The sequence below is a fragment of the Nycticebus coucang genome, chromosome 17 (assembly GCF_027406575.1).
Source record: "Nycticebus coucang isolate mNycCou1 chromosome 17, mNycCou1.pri, whole genome shotgun sequence".
Taxonomy (NCBI): Eukaryota; Metazoa; Chordata; class Mammalia; order Primates; family Lorisidae; genus Nycticebus; species Nycticebus coucang.
The window spans coordinates 36,493,003-36,508,944 of record NC_069796.1 but is presented as its reverse complement, the minus strand read 5'-3'; the positions used below and the strand labels follow the sequence as shown (position 1 = coordinate 36,508,944).

Genomic DNA, 15,942 nt, shown 5'->3' with positions numbered 1-15,942 from the left:
GTCTTGAACGCATGAGCTCAGGCTATTCACCGGCCTTTGCCTCCCAGAGTGCTAGGATTACAGGCATGAGCTACCAAGCCTGGCCTTAGTTTTTCTATTTGTAATGGAGACAAGTTCTTGTTCTCATGCTGGCTGATTTTGAACTCCTGAACTCAAGGAATTCCTCTTGCCTTGGCCTCCCAGAGTGCTAGGATTATAGGCATGAGCCAGTACAGTTGGCCATTGAATTTGGTTATTTGAGTGGATACCAAGATTCTTTTTATAATTTATTTTTTTTGAGACAGTGTCTCACTACGTAGCCCTTGGTAAAGTGCTATGGCATCACAACTCACAGCAACCTCAAACTCTTGGGCTTAAGCGATTCTCTTGCCTCAGCTTCCCAAGTAGCTGGGACTATAGGCGCCTGCCACAACTCCTGGCTACCAAGGTTCTTTTTAAATTCTTGGTATGAGTAGTGATTGTATCATATCCCCAGAAAACTTGAGAATATAAAGCTATGTTCCAGAGCATAAAGATTGCTGAAGTAATTTCTAGATTAGTGGTTCTCATGCTTTAAGCTCAGGACCCCTTTTAATCTTAAAAATATTGAGGATCCTTAAGAGTTTTTGTTTACATAGATACATGTATCAATGTTAAAATTGAGAAATTTGAAAAATAATAATTACTTAAACTCATTCATGATCTCATAAATTAGGTTGCTTTTTTCCTTAATAAGCCCCATTATAAAATTTTTTAATTTGAGAAGCAGCATTGTTTTACATATTTATAAATATTGTTAATGCCTTGTCTGACTTATAGAAGACAGCTGGATTCTGCTTCTACATTCAGTCTGTTGCTACACATTGTTTTGTTCAAAGAGTATGAAACAATTCAGCCCTACAGAGATATGTAGTTGGGAAGGGAGAAATATTTTAATAGCTTTTTTCCAGATAATTATGGACCTTCTTTCATACTAAATAAAACTGAACAAATGATACTTTCTAAAGAACCTGAAAGTTTAGGAAGTATTGAACCTTTTGTTGATTTCAGAGATGATCAGGTTACTATGTTTTGTAATAATGCTCAGGACATTTGTGTAGGGCTTGCTAGGTTTTTAATTTGGGAGGAATAGATGGTGTCACTAAGCCACTGGAAAATGGGGGAGTCTCTTTATTTGTCTCTGAGACAGAGTCTCACAGGGCCTGCTATATGGAAAATAGTTGTTATTTCAAATATACTTAATAAAGGGGTCTGATAACTCTTACCTGACTCTTCTTCTACCTGCTAGGCAGTCACTAACTTCGGTTTGTGGCTGAGGAAAAACAAAACAAGCAGCAAGCTGGTAGGCAGGATCAGAAGACTGTAAATTTATGAAAGAGAGCATTCTAAGGAAGTAAAGAAAAGATAGTAGTGGTGATACCTATTGCTTAATAGGGTAGAGAGAAATGCATAATCCCTATTACCCTTCATTGCTGTCAAGTTTAGAGGGAAAGATAAATTACTCTATGTAAAAAGAGATGCAAGTTCTGACAGCCCATAAACCCCATGTTAGAGGGGTTTTGACTTATCTTTAATTTAATATCCTAATTTACATTGGCAACTTCCTCTCATATGTGAGTGCTAGGAGTTCCATTAATACAGTGATGGTGTTCTTTCTGTCAGTCCGTAGGTATACTGTTAGAACCATGCAGTGACCATGGTGATAGTGAAGATGGCTGTCTTGAGAGGTAAGCATTTTCTTTTGTTGCTAATTAATCATTAGTTGGAGCACTTCACAGATTGGGGCCTAATATTTTAGATTAATATCCATTATAAACATATAGTTTAGATAATCTTTTTTAAAAACTTTGTTTTTAATGGTAGTCTTAACACATATTAAATATCCTCAAATATTCAGAGTTGTACAGGTTCAGAGAGACATAACTTGGAAAATATTCAGAGGAAAAATACAGCTTTCTTGTATACACCTAAAACTTTTAGGTGATTGGTAGAACAATTGGATTTATTGATATTCTGAGTATATCTGTTAGTGAGTTATTTATAGTCTTCGAATTGTGAATAACTAAATGAAAGATTATGTATTTGCTTCAACAAATATGTACAAGATGTTTCTCTTCCCCTTTGAACTCATCCTTGGTGTGTTCCAGTACAGTCCTAAGCAGTGAGTGCTCTTTAAATAGAGTCTCTTTGAATAGAAGCTTTCTAGAATGTTTTAAATCACTGAGTATGGTTTGAGTCTTGTTATCCTTTGAATCATTTTTTAAAATGCTGCCAAGGAATATATTATAATTTTCTTAGGAGAGATGATTTGATACTGTGAAAACAAATCAGTAATGAATTTGCAGGCTAGATCTTAAATATTGAGAGATTTCCAAACAGCCTTACCAATTTGCTTATGATAGCCTGTTGGCCAAGGTAAACCTGTGTTAATTTCATTGTTTCTTTTAACCGTGTGTAGGAAACCTGTTGTTTTAAGGGTAAGCAAATTTTTTGGAGCCATGTCTTTGGAGCATCCCCATATTTTGAAGGTTCACAGATTTTCTGCTTAACAACAGTTACTTATGCTTCCCTTCAGAAGGCAGGAATGATCTTTCAGCCCAGCTAGTGTTGGAGCTATGGGGCTGAAGATAAAAGATTAACAGCATTAACAGGTATCCCCCAAATGATAACATCTGGATTTGGTAGAACAATAAGGATCCCTTTAGTGAGGACTCAATCTTTTTGGAAAAGCTCTTTCCTCTTCAGTTTGTGTATAGGTTAGAAAACTTGTTTTTAGATCCAAAGAGTACCTTGGTTAGGTGGAACACTCATATTTTTCAAATTAAGTGATTAGCCCTTTTAGTCTGATAGGGTAGAATTTACTCACCCTACCATTTGCTCCCACTCTTAAGCAAAGGAATGTCTTTGGGCTTGTCAGGGAATTTAGTTCATTTCTCATGCTCAGTAAGAATAAGGTAATTATGTACATGAGGAGATGACTTGCCATATCTAGATCAAAGCCTGTCTTTGGAATGCACACTGTTACAGCTGGTAGAAGTGGCATCAGCATGTGTCATTGTAAATTTCCGTGATATCTTTGGGGAGAAGAAATTTACCCCAGGAGGTATATTGATAGCCTACATATATAGTAGCAGGTGCTCTTTTGACTGGTAAAATAGGGATAGATCATTTGTGACAGCTTGTTATAACACTTGTTCTAAATAGGGGTTAGTTTTTCTGGGAAATAAAATGTGAAATGAAATTTTTATAAATTTCCTTTCAGTATGTTACTGCTATATTTTGAGGAGGGAAAGATTAAGAAGTAGTAACCTTCTTTTTTTTTGTTGTTTTTGGCCAGGGCTGGGTTTGAACCCGCCACCTCCGGCATATGGGGCCGACGCCCTACCCCTCTGCCAGTAGTAACCTTCTTTGATTGTAGATAATAATCTTGTGATAGAATATAGTCAGATTTAAAGTAAAGGATATAGCATGTAAAAAATCTTTTAATTTTAAAAGAAAAATGTCTCAGAATGAGAAGAATAAAGCTGTTTATTTGGTTACAACATTTATTTTGCAAAAGCTTTTCCATTATATATTCATTCTTTTTGGTTTCTACTTAGTGTGGATTTTAATTTTTATTTGTAAAGGTTTTTTTTGGGGGGGGGTTGGGAGAGGCTCTGGGGAATATTACTTATTTTTTTGATCTTCATGTGATTCTATGGATCTTTTCAGTATTGTCTGATTTTCAGATGCAGGGCTCCAAAGAATAGGCATTCGTCCAGTTGTCATTTTCTCTTCTCTTTATTGTAAATGCTGTTTTAAAGAAGAGAGTAATCTAGGTAAGAAATATGCAGTGATAATAATCTTTTTCATTCTTTCATATATTAACAACTTTACTTGTATTTTTAGGAAAGAATATTTGTTATTTGACAGTGATAAATTGTCATACTTGATTCTGGTAAGAACTATTTTTATCTTACGGTTCTTAAAAAGCTGTCTGGGGGCCAGGTGTGTTGGCTCACACCTATAATTCTAGCACTCTGGGAGGGCAAGGCAGGAGGATTGCCTGAGTTTAAGACTAGCCTGAGCAAAGGCGAGACCCAGTCTTTACAAAAGATAAAAGAAATTAGCCAGACCTGGTGGCATGTACCTGTAGTTCCAGCAACTTGGGAGACTAACGCAGGAGGATCTCTTGAGCCAAGGAGTGTGAGGTTGCAGTAAACTGTGATCACACTACTGTGCTCTATCCTGGGCAACAGAGTGTGAGACCCCATTTCAAAAAAAATTTTGTTTACATTTAATCTGCCAATTATTACATCTGGTTTTAAACTCTTGGGTTGGCTAGATTTAAGAAATATTTAAATATAAATACTGATAACCAATATTTTATAGTTAAGCAGCAACATAACTAACTGCTTTTGGTTACAAGAAAACACTTCCCTGAATTGGGGATCCAAACTATGTCTCTCAGTAGTAAGACATAAAACTGCTTGTTTGTAGTTGAAAATAGTTTGGATAGTAGGAGTGACACATTCGGTTGTATAGACAAAGTAGAATAATGAATATAGTGGGGATGGCTGGGCATGGTGGTGTTTGCCTGTGATTCTAGCACCCTGGGAGGATTCCTTGAGCTCAGGAGTTGAGACCTCCTTGAATAAGAGTGAGACCCCATCTCTACTAAAAATACAAAAATTAGCTGGGCGTCATGATGTGCACCTTCAGTCTCAGCTACTCTGGAGGCTTAGGCAGGAAGATTGCTTGAAGCCTAGGAGTTTGAGGTTGCAGTGAGCTATGATTATGCCACTGCACTCTACCAGAGGCGTTAGAGCGAGACTGTCTCCCTACACCCCCCCCCAAAAAAAAAAGACAATGAAGGTTATACATAGATATGTCCTGGTGTCTTTAAGATGGGTATGAAAAGCTTCCAGGATTGTGAAATGTATTTTTTATTTTAAAATACAGGATTCTAGTAGCAAGATATGTGATTTGAATGCCAACACTGAATCAGAAGTGCCAGGAGATCAAAGTGTTGGTGTTCAAGGGGAAGCAGTATGTGTCCAAATTCCACATTTAGACCTGAAGAATGTTTCTGGTGGTGATAAATGGGAAGGTAATTTTACCCATGCACATTATTTTCCTGATAATGTTATTTGTAACTGAAATTATGCTTAGTAATAAGACTGTTACCCTTTTCTGGACAACTGTTAATCTTTATCTTCTGTTTTTCCTTTCATATAAGATGAGTGAGTTTTTATTGAAATAACACTAATGAAATTGTGGAGCAGCATCATTCATATGAAATAGGGGTTTTTATCTGATCATTAGCTTTGAAAATGGATGTTGGAACTGATTAAAAAAATAAAATCACCCAAGATAGGCTTTTATTAATGGTTAAAACAAGCTCTATCTCCAAGTCTTTGAAAGCTTAGGGCTTAGGTATCTCACCAGTTTAAATAGGGGTCATATGGCTACCTTTTCCTTAGCATTATCATAAATAGTTTTTAAACAATTATCTTTGGTCAGGCACAATGGCTCATGCCTGTAGTCCTAGCATTTTGGGAGGCTGAGGCAGGAGGATCACTTGAGGCCAGGAGTTCGAGACCAGCCTGAGCACCATAGTGACACTCTTTCTCTACAAAAAATAGAAAAATTAGACAGAGTTGGTGTCACATACCTATTGTCTTAGTTACTCAGGAGGCTGAGGCAGGAGAATCACTTGAGCCTCGGATTTGAGGTTGCAGTGAGCTGTGATAATTCCATTGTGCTCTAGCAACAGAGCAAGACTGTTTAAAAAAAAAAAAATCACAAGAGACTAGTTTTTAAAAAACACAAAAATGAATTATCTTCAAGGGTACTTCTAGACAAATATTATACTATACATCTGTATTATGTTACGAAGTTATGTGAGAGGATCCTAAAAATTTGCACAAAGGGAACTTTAAATTTAATAGGCAAGCAACATGGGTATATGCATTTCTCAAAACTCAGCAAATGTACACTTTTTTTGTGTTTCATAATATATAAAATATTTTTTGGCATAAAGAGAATTAAAAACTGTAGATAGATATCGAACTTTAGCCGTTAATTTGCACGTTGGAGTATTTATGGAGAAATATACCCATATCTGTAGTTTTATTCTGACATTCATGGATAAGGTGGTTAATTAGACAGATAAATGTTATAAACCAAGTATAGTAAAATGTTAATGATAGAATCTAGGTGATGGTGTATGGTTATTCACTGTAAAAGTTCTTTCAAATTTGTAAATTTTCAAATACCATGTTGGAGGAGGTAGGGAAGCAAGCAACAAATTTGGATCCAGGAGGATTATACAACTTCCTTGGTAAAGAGTGAGAGAGATAACTCAAGAATCATAAGCAGAGTTACATATTCATTCACTAGGATGAAGATCCCTGGATTGTCTCACCTTTGGCGAGTTATCTGATGACATAAATAAGACTATTACTAGTTATCTGATGACGTTAGCAGTAACAAAGAAATTGCCATGCCAGGCCCATGGACTCCTTTGGCATCATTAAGTCTTGTTATCTGATGACATTAGCAGTAACAAAAGGAATTGCCATGCCAGGCCCCGGGAATCCTTTGGCACCATTAAGTCTACTCATCTGATTACAGTTGCCGTGTACTTTGTTTTCCCTATAGTTTAGGCATTTTTTTTTTTTTTTTTAGGAGCCTCGATTAAGTCATTGTCTGTGCCAGTCTTTTTTGCCAACTCCCCCTGCTACCTCCGACCCTTTTTAGTTCTAGATGTTTGGCAAACCCAGCAGCATATTACATATTTTATACCTGGGCTAAATTAAACTGACGTCTTAGATTTGCTTAGCTTTATGTTTTTCAGGACATATGCAATTTATAAAGATGCTCCCTAGAGTTAGAACATATTTTAGTGCACTGGTGGCAGTGAATATCAAATATCCTTTTTAGTTATTTATTGTGGCATAGTCACTGAGGAGTAGTGGTCAACAGAACATCCTTTGGTCCTTGGTGAGAAAGGAGACTCGGAGAGAAGCAGCTGCAATTCTGATAAAGCACTTTATTGTTTTTCTCTTAGAAGATTCCGATAGCCCTTTATGATCTTTGGCCTGGAAGGTCCTGATCTTAAGTTTTAAGCATAGAAGACCAATTGTTTTCATTGTCTGAGGAGACCAGACATTATCTCTTCAGTTTCAGTTTCCTGGAGGCTCCCCCAAAGAGAACTTGATACTGGACTGGTTTTTACCCCTGTTAGATCCAACCCTTACAGCTTGTTGTTATAGGAAAGGAGGTAACCTGTATAGACTGCTGATCCCTGATTTTCAGTGCCTGTGCTGCCCCATTATCCACCTGGCTTAACACCATCCATGTGGGCTTCTTGCTGGCTCTTCCAGTTCCAGGAATAGGGGTCAGTGACTTTCAGAAAGTTAATAGAGACAGCTCAGTGAACTTCCCAGCCGTGAACTGTGCATGTGCTTGGCCGAGTGGCTATTAGTAGATCATGTTATTCATTCCAACTTTGCCACCAATATGAGCATTGATTTTTCCACAATTAGGAGTTAGGATGTTCTAAATAAAGATCTTTTTCTTAGGAGACCAAATTACGTTAGACCATGAGTACTTTGGAATCAGATACACACTTTGTTCTGCCTACCTCACTGTTTCTAAGTATGTGGGGTATTTTTGTTTTGCTTAAAGAACAGTCAGCAAAATAGTTAGCAAGCAGGTAGCACATGACTGTCATCAGTATGAATTTGTAGTACCTGTTCAAAAAGTTTTGGCTTCTAATGGAAGTGGACACCATCTTTCTTTCATATTCTCTCCTGCTAACTGTGGAATAGAGGATAATTTCAAAGAATAAAACTAAGTGAGATTTTTTTCTGTTTCAAATCAATTATACTGAAAAGTTTCAAACAGTGCCTTAAGAGTTTCCATTTCTTCAGTTTTACATTTGAGTTTTAATAAAATAGCACTACTTTGTGTTTTGTTATTTTGGTTTTGTTTTGTTTGCCTTGCTTGCTGAAATGGAAATACATGTTTGTGTTTGTTAAAATTTGGTTAGTAGTAATTTCTTTGAATAAAATTTTTGAGCAGAATGTGTAACTGGTTTTAGGGAAATGTTTTGGTATCTTTGGCTTTGTGTTATGTGTATGGTTTGTTATGACTGTGCTGTGTGTTCACTTTAGTATTTTTTGCCATTTTTTCCATTTTATTAGCGTCATGCCCTATCACTTTTCCCCTCATTGATTTCAAAACAATGCATCTGCAGAGAGATGGGGAGGGTAAGTATGGTTCACCATAGTTTAGTCTTTTTCCTTTTTATGGTTCACTTTGTCTTTTTATTATTGGCCCTTCTCCTGCTGTCCCCCTATCTTAGGAAAACTGTTCTGGGTTAAAAATGATACTCAGAAAAAAATTGTTTTTCTTCTTTCTTATCTTAAAATAGGAGATTTCTCATATATTTATTGCCAGTTATTTGCTGGGACACAGGTACAAGGGTTGCTCTGAAATCACTTTGTTATTACTGGGTTTATTGTGGGATTTTAATTTTAATTGTCAGGTTGATTGGGGCTTCAGTAACTAAATTATGTTCTGAAAAAAGAAATGCTTTAAAGTGCTAATGAAAAAGTTAAACTAAATTACTAAAGAAGCAATTTTAGCTATTGTGTGAAGAAAAAGAAAACATCACTCATGAATTTTGACACTGTCAAGCCATATTTGCATTCATTTTTTACTATTGTTAATAGCCATAGCATCAAAATATTAAATTTTAGTTATAAAAAACTAATGTTTAGATGGGAAATGTTTTTTCTGCCCTTCTGTACTCCAGTGATACTTAATTTTTTATTTGGGGTATATTTGTGGATCGTGTGTATCATTTATATGCATTCTGTATGTAATCAAACCTTGTATGTGCAGACTTCAACTATATTAACATAGTTTCATTTGAGAGCATACAGGATAATACTAGTAAAATAAATGTGCTTATGGGCTAGTGCTATTACTTTTTGTCTTGATAATATTGTTAGGCATTTAGTTACTAATATATATATTATGCACAGGAATTTTGTACCAGAGATAGCCATTACAGTTTAATGTTAGAGACCAGGTGCTGTCAGATGAGTTAGCTCATTTTCTTTTTTTTTTTGAAATGTTAAAATTCTGGTAAAGTCAAAGAAAAATTCTGGCAAAGTCAAAGAGCTTCATTTGGTGAGTGTTCTGGGTAGCATGACAAAAAGCTTCCACATCTCCTTAACATAGCTAATTAATAGCAAGGGACAGTTCATACACCTGACATCATTTTGCTTTAAAGTTCTAACTAAGGACTGTTGAGTGTTTGTTCTTTCTAAATTGTTTTCCCTTCTTAAACAACATTTTTTAATATAACATCTTTAGAAAAGTTAGAATTAAATAATTCTTTACAATTAACATTTTAAAGAGCTTGACAGTGTCCTTTCTTGCCTTGCCACTAGGTTCAGAAATTTAAGCTATAACTCCTTATTGAAAATAGAACTCTGGGCTAAAAAATGAAGTTTCAATAATTATAAACTATATTAGATTTTATGAAGATTCTATTATCTCTTATTTTTTAAAAAATATATACAGTGTTGTATGAACCACTGCATAAGTAACTATATGCCTTTAAAAATATGTAGTTGATATTTTGTGACTTTTTTTCTACATGGACTCAAGAGACCCATGGTACTATTATTTGTGTCTGTTTTACAGAGCCATTTCCTGCTTTTAAGTCTTGGCAAGAGGACTCTGAGTCTGGAGAAGCCCAGCTGTCTCCACAAGCTGGAAGAATGAATCATCACCCCCTGGAAGAGGACTGTCCTCCAGTATTATCACACCGCAGTTTGGATTTTGGGCAAAGCCAGCGTTTCCTACATGATCCAGAAAAGTTGGATTCTTCCTCTAAAGCACTTTCTTTTGCTAGGTATGTGATTTTTATGTGTTTATGAGAGGTGATTCCTATTATGTACCCGGGTCCTCTGAGAGATTTGGTCTTCCATATCTATTCATGAGCATATTTTTATAATTTTTTTTCTGGCCCTGATATTAAATTCTGAGTTCTATAGGTGTTTTTGAGGTTTGCTCTCAAATAGACATTTCCTCATGTATTCATTTATGACTAAAACACAGAATTCTGAAAGGGAAGCAGTAAGCAAGGGGTACTGACTAGTTCTCATATTTTTTTTTTTTTTTTTAATTTTTTTTTTTTTGTAGAGACAGAGTCTCACTTTATGGCCCTTGGTAGAGTGCCGTGGCCTCACACGGCTCACAGCAACCTCCAACTCCTGGGCTTAAGCGATTCTCCTGCCTCAGCCTCCCGAGCAGCTGGGACTACAGGCACTTGCCATAATGCCCGGCTATTTTTTGGTTGCAGTTTGGCCGGGGCCGGGTTTGAACCCGCCACCCTCGGTATATGGGGCCGGCGCCCTACCGACTGAGACACAGGCGCCTCCCAGTTCTCATATTTTTAATTAAAACTTGTTCTGAATGTCAAAAACTTTCCCATACAGTTTGAATTTTTTTTTTTTTTTTGCAGACAGAGTTTCACTGTGTCACCCTTGGTAGAGTGCTGTGGTATCTTAGATCACAGCAGCCTCCAACTCTTAGACTCAAGTGATTGATTCTCTTGCCTCACCCTTCCAAGTAGCTGGGACTACAGGTGCCTACCACAACACCCAGCTACTTTTTTTGGTGTTGTCGTTGTTTAGCCAGCCCAGGCAGGGTTCGAACCTGCCAGCTCTGGTGTAGGTGGTTGGTGCCCTACATTGAGCTGCAGGCACTGAACTGTATTCTTGAAAGAGCTCTGAGCTGCTAGATATTGTTGTTTCTTTTCTGCCTTATTTCCAAATAAAGTTTTAAATTATTCTAAATTGTTTTCATCACCCCTTATGTTAACTAATTTTGTAATGTGTACCACATTGTATTTCTTTCTTTCTCTCTCTCTTTTTCTTTTTTGAGGCAGAGTTTTTGTCACCCTCGGTAGAGTACCATGGCATCACAGCTCACAGCAACCTCAAATTATTGGGCTTGATTCTCTTGCCTCAGCCTCCCAAGTAGCTGAGACTACAGGCGCCTGCTATAACACCCAGCTATTTTTAGTCTTGCTCTTGCTCAGGCTGGTCTTGAACTCGTGAGCTCAAATAGTCCACCCACTTCGGCCTCTCAGAGTACTAGGATTACAGGCATCAGCCACAGACCCGGCCTCATGTTGTGTTTCTTTTTACTAACTGTCCTTTGGTGTTAGTGACTTAATTTCACTTTAAACATACCCTTATTGGTGGTAATAGTGTTATGTCAGGGCAATAAGAGATAAGAGGTTGGCACTTGAAAATTTAATACACGTTGTTGGCCTTTTGTTTTAATTCAGGATCCGAAGATCATCCTTTAGTTCAAAAGATGAAAAAAGAGAAGATAGAACACCTTATCAAGTGGTCAAGAAACTTCAGAAAAAAATCAGACAATTTGAAGAACAGTTTGAAAGGGAAAGAAATAGCAAAGTAAGTTTGTAGCATTACCCAAGTAAGCTGGATCTAACATTAGAAATGGAAAAAGAATCTTTCAAGAGCATTAGTTTAGCTCTATCCTGAGAGAAAGAACAAATCTTGAGAGGCCCAGGGACATAATGATCTGAGATCATGTAGATCCTTAGCCTTCTGATTTCCAGGCCAGTATTCCTGCTATCACACCATGGCATCTTTATATTTCCATTAGGAAAATAGCTGTTATAATTTTTAAAGCAAATAACTTTACAGTGACATGTTATGTTACTGCTGTTTCTGCTCCATCAAAAACACAAGTACCAAGAGAAGAGGGAGAGAGTGTGTGAAGGAGGTAGGGGCTAGGGGGCAGATGGCTTAATAGTTAGAACATGTGAAGTAGAAAGAGTCCCATGTTTGGGAGTCAGAAAACCCATATATAAATCTAGCTTCTGCCAGTTTCTAGATTCTGTTCTGGGAGAGCTTTACATAATATACTACCCCATCTAATCAAAATTAAGTAAATGAGGATTTTGTGAAGTTTATGCTGTAGGAACTAGGAGGTACTATTTGAACATAAATTAACGTAACCATTGCTTTCCACAAAAATATCTGTGAGTCTCCTCAATTTTTCAGCCTTCTTACAGTGATATTGCAGCCAATCCAAAGGTATTAAAATGGATGACAGAGCTTACCAAACTGCGGAAGCAAATTAAAGGTACGTGATGTGCCGTTTGTAATATATTTGCCTTTTTTGAGACAGTCTCATTCTGCTGCCGAGAATGGAGTGCAGTGAAATGAACATAGTTCATTGTAGCCTTGAATTCCTGAGCCTGCCTTCCAAGTAGCTGAGACTACAGGCATGCACAACCATGTCTGGCTAGTATTTTATTTTTTATGAAGACAAAGTCTTGATATGTTGCCCAGGCTGGTCTTTGAATACCTGACCTCAAGTGATCCTCCTGCTTTGGCCTCCCAAAGTGCTGGGATTCCAGGCATGAGCCACTGAGGCCAGCCTACATTTGTATTTTCCAAATGTTCCTTTTCCTTTTATTTCAAATGTTCTTCATAATAATGTCTGAGAATTAGAATTTTTTGTAATTTTAAAACTTGAACACTGTGGCAAGAATAAATGTTTCCTTTTGTTCTTTTATTAATCAGAGTTACATACTAAGACAAGGGAAATTCATAGTACTATATTCTTTCAAATGTCCTGTGTTTTTATTAGTAATATTATATTGAAAGTTACCCTAGATTTTATATTTATAGTTGTACTGATATTATAAGGTTTATCTTAAATACATTTCAGATATTAAGCCGTTTAGGTTTTTGTTAGGTATTTCATTATGACTTTTGGGTAGGTGTTCATCAAGAGTAAGGTACCTAATTATAGTGAATTGCTTAATTCTACAAAGACTAAATTGTAAGTATTATTAAATCGTAAACTAGGCCTTATGTTTGTTGGTGTCAGCCCACTGTAGCAGTTGTTAAGGTATGAATATTCATATGCTTTTTAATAATTATTAATACTTAAAAAATTATCTGTTTGGGTTTATTTGGAGTGCCACTTTGGTATGTTCATTTGAATTTATTCAATAAAATATTTAATATTTCTTAAGTACTAAGTACTTTATAGACAACTGGGGACATAGTGAATAAGATAGACCCTGTACCTACTATCATGGACTTTACATTCTTGTGGTTACTTTCTGTTAACTTTTCTTGAGAATATTACTTTATTTTCCCCTACAGTTCTGTTAAATATTTCTTTGTTTACTGCCAGTTTCCAGCCATCAGTGGAAACCATTAGCTTGATTGTATTATTAGTTGGTATCATTAGATTTACTATCATTAGGCCCCTAATTTCCCAATTTTCTTTTACTCTTACTGTTGTACAGTCCATCTGCTGCATAGCATCCAGAATTATCTTTTAAAAAATCATGTTACCCGATCAAAACACTTAAGAAAATTGGTATAGAAGGGACATTTCTTAAACTAATAGAGGCCATCTACAGCAAACCTGCAGCCAATATCGTATTGAATGGAGTTAAATTGAAATCATTTCCACTTAGATCAGGAACCAGGCAAGGTTGCCCATTGTCTCCATTGCTCTTTAGCATTGTAGTGGAAGTTTTAGCCATTGCAATTAGGGAAGAAAAGGTGATCAAGAATATCCACATAGGATAGAAGAGATCAAACTTTCACTCTTCGCAGATGATATGATCGTATATCTGGAAAACACCAGGGATTCTACCACAAAACTTTCAGAAGTGATCAAGGAATACAGCAATGTCTCAGGCTGCAAAATCAACACCCATAAATCTGTAGACTTTATATATACCAACAATAACCAAGCCGAAAAAATAGTCAATGACTCTATTCCTTTTACAGTAATGCCAAAGAAGATGAAATATTTGGGAATATACCTAACAAAGGACGTGAAAGATCTCTACAAAGAGAACTATGAAACTTTAAGAAAAGAAATAGCTGAAGATGTTAACAAATGGAAAAACATACCATGCTCATGGCTGGGAAGAATCAACATTGTTAAAATGTCTATACTACCCAAAGCAATATATAATTTTAATGCAATTCCTATTAAACCTCCACTGTCATATTTTAAAGATCTTGAAAAAATAATACTTCGTTTTATATGGAATCAGAAAAAACCTCGAATAGCCAAAACATTACTCAGCAATAAAAACAAAGCTGGAGGAATCATGCTACCAGACCTGAGACTGTACTATAAATCGATAGTGATCAAAACAGCATGGTACTGGCACAAAACAGAGAAGTAGATGTCTGGAACAGAAAAGAGAACCAAGAGATGAATCCAGCTACTTACCGTTATTTGATCTTTGACAAGCCAATTAAAAACATTCAGTGGAGAAAAGATTCCCTATATAACAAATGGTGCTGTGTGAACTGGCTGGCAACCTGTAGAAGATTTAAACTGGACCCACACCTTTCACCATTAACTAAGACTCTCACTGGATAAAAGATTTAAACTTAAGACATGAAACTATAAAAACACTTGAAGAAAGTGCAGGGAAAACTCTTGAAGGAATCGGCCTGGGTGAATATTTTATGAGGAGGACTCCCCATGCAATTGAAGCAGTATCAAAAATACACTACTGGGACCTGATCAAACTAAAAAGCTTCTGCACAGCCAAGAACATAGTAAGTAAAGCAAGCAGACAGCCCTCAGAATGGGAGAAAATATTTGCAGGTTATACCTCTGATAAAGGTCTAATAACCAGAATCCACAGAGAACTCAAACGTATTTGCAAGAAAAGAACACGTGACCCCATGCCAGGGTGGGCAAGGGACTTGAAGAGAAACTTCTCTAAAGAAGACAGACGCATGATCTACAAACACATGAAAAAAAGCTCATCATTCTTAATCATCAGAGAAATGCAAATCAGAATTACTTTGAGATATCACCTAACCCCAGTAAGAGTAGCCCACATAACAAAATCCCAAAACCAGAGATGTTGGCGTGGATGTGGAGAAAAGGGCACACTTCTACATTGCTGGTGGGAATGCACACTAATCCGTTCCTTCTGGAAGGATGTTTGGAGAATACTTAGAGACCTAAAAATAGACTTATCATTCGATCCTATAATTCCTTTACTAGGTTTATACCCAGAAGACCAAAAATCACAATATAACAAAGACATCTGTACCAGAATGTTTATTGCAGCCCAATTCATAATTCCTAACTCATGGAAGAAGCCCAAGTGCCCATCGACCCACGAATGGACTAGCAAATTGTGGTACATGTATACCATGGAATATTATGCAGCCTTAAAGAAAGATGGGGACTTTACCTCTTTCATGTTTACATGGATGGAGCTGGAACATATTCTTCTTAGCAAAGTATCTTAGGAATGGAAGAAAAAGTATCCAATGTACTCAGCCGTACTATGAAGCTAAATTATAGTTTTCACATGAAGGCTATAACCCAACTATAGCACAAGACTATGAGGAAAGGGCCAAGGCAGGGGAGGGGAGCTGGGGGGTTAGGGTGGAGCCACACTTACGGTGCACCTTAGAATGGGTACAGGTGAAACCTACTTAATGCAGAATACAAATGTCTACATACAATAACTAAGAAAATGCCATGAAGGCTACGTTGAACAGTTTGATGAGACTATTTCAGATCGTATATGAAATTATCACACTGTACCCCTTGATTGCACGAATGTACACAGCTATGACTTAACAACAACAAAAAAAAATCATGTTACCAGGCGGCGCCTATGGCTCAAACAAGTAGGGCGCTGGCCCCATATGCCGGAGGTGGGGGTTCAAACCCAGCCCCTGCCAAAAACTGCAGAAAACAAACAAACAAAAAAACACGTTACCCTCTTGTTCAGGCCCTTCGATGAGCTTCAATTTAAAATAAAGTCCAGATTCCTTACTACCATGACTTTCAAGGCCTTGAACACTCTATCCTTACCCAATTTTATCACTTACTTTTTTTTTTTTTTTTTTT

General features: G+C 36.7%; 1 protein-coding gene across 9 annotated transcripts in view; it reads left to right on the top strand.

Moving 5' to 3' along the window:
* FAM13B (family with sequence similarity 13 member B) overlaps window positions 1-15,942 on the top strand; it is a 124,443-nt gene that overhangs the window by 84,568 nt on the left and 23,933 nt on the right. For 5 of the 9 annotated variants that reach the window (XM_053566054.1, XM_053566055.1, XM_053566057.1 and 2 more), the window contains 7 exons: window positions 1,642-1,706; window positions 3,868-3,916; window positions 4,921-5,068; window positions 8,169-8,234; window positions 9,682-9,892; window positions 11,336-11,465; window positions 12,081-12,162. In XM_053566054.1, the coding sequence (XP_053422029.1) occupies window positions 1,642-1,706; window positions 3,868-3,916; window positions 4,921-5,068; window positions 8,169-8,234; window positions 9,682-9,892; window positions 11,336-11,465; window positions 12,081-12,162 (751 nt within the window). The remainder of the gene's footprint in view (window positions 1-1,641; window positions 1,707-3,867; window positions 3,917-4,920; window positions 5,069-8,168; window positions 8,235-9,681; window positions 9,893-11,335; window positions 11,466-12,080; window positions 12,163-15,942) is intronic. The other 4 variants (XM_053566060.1, XM_053566063.1, XM_053566056.1 and 1 more) reach the window with 2 other exon arrangements.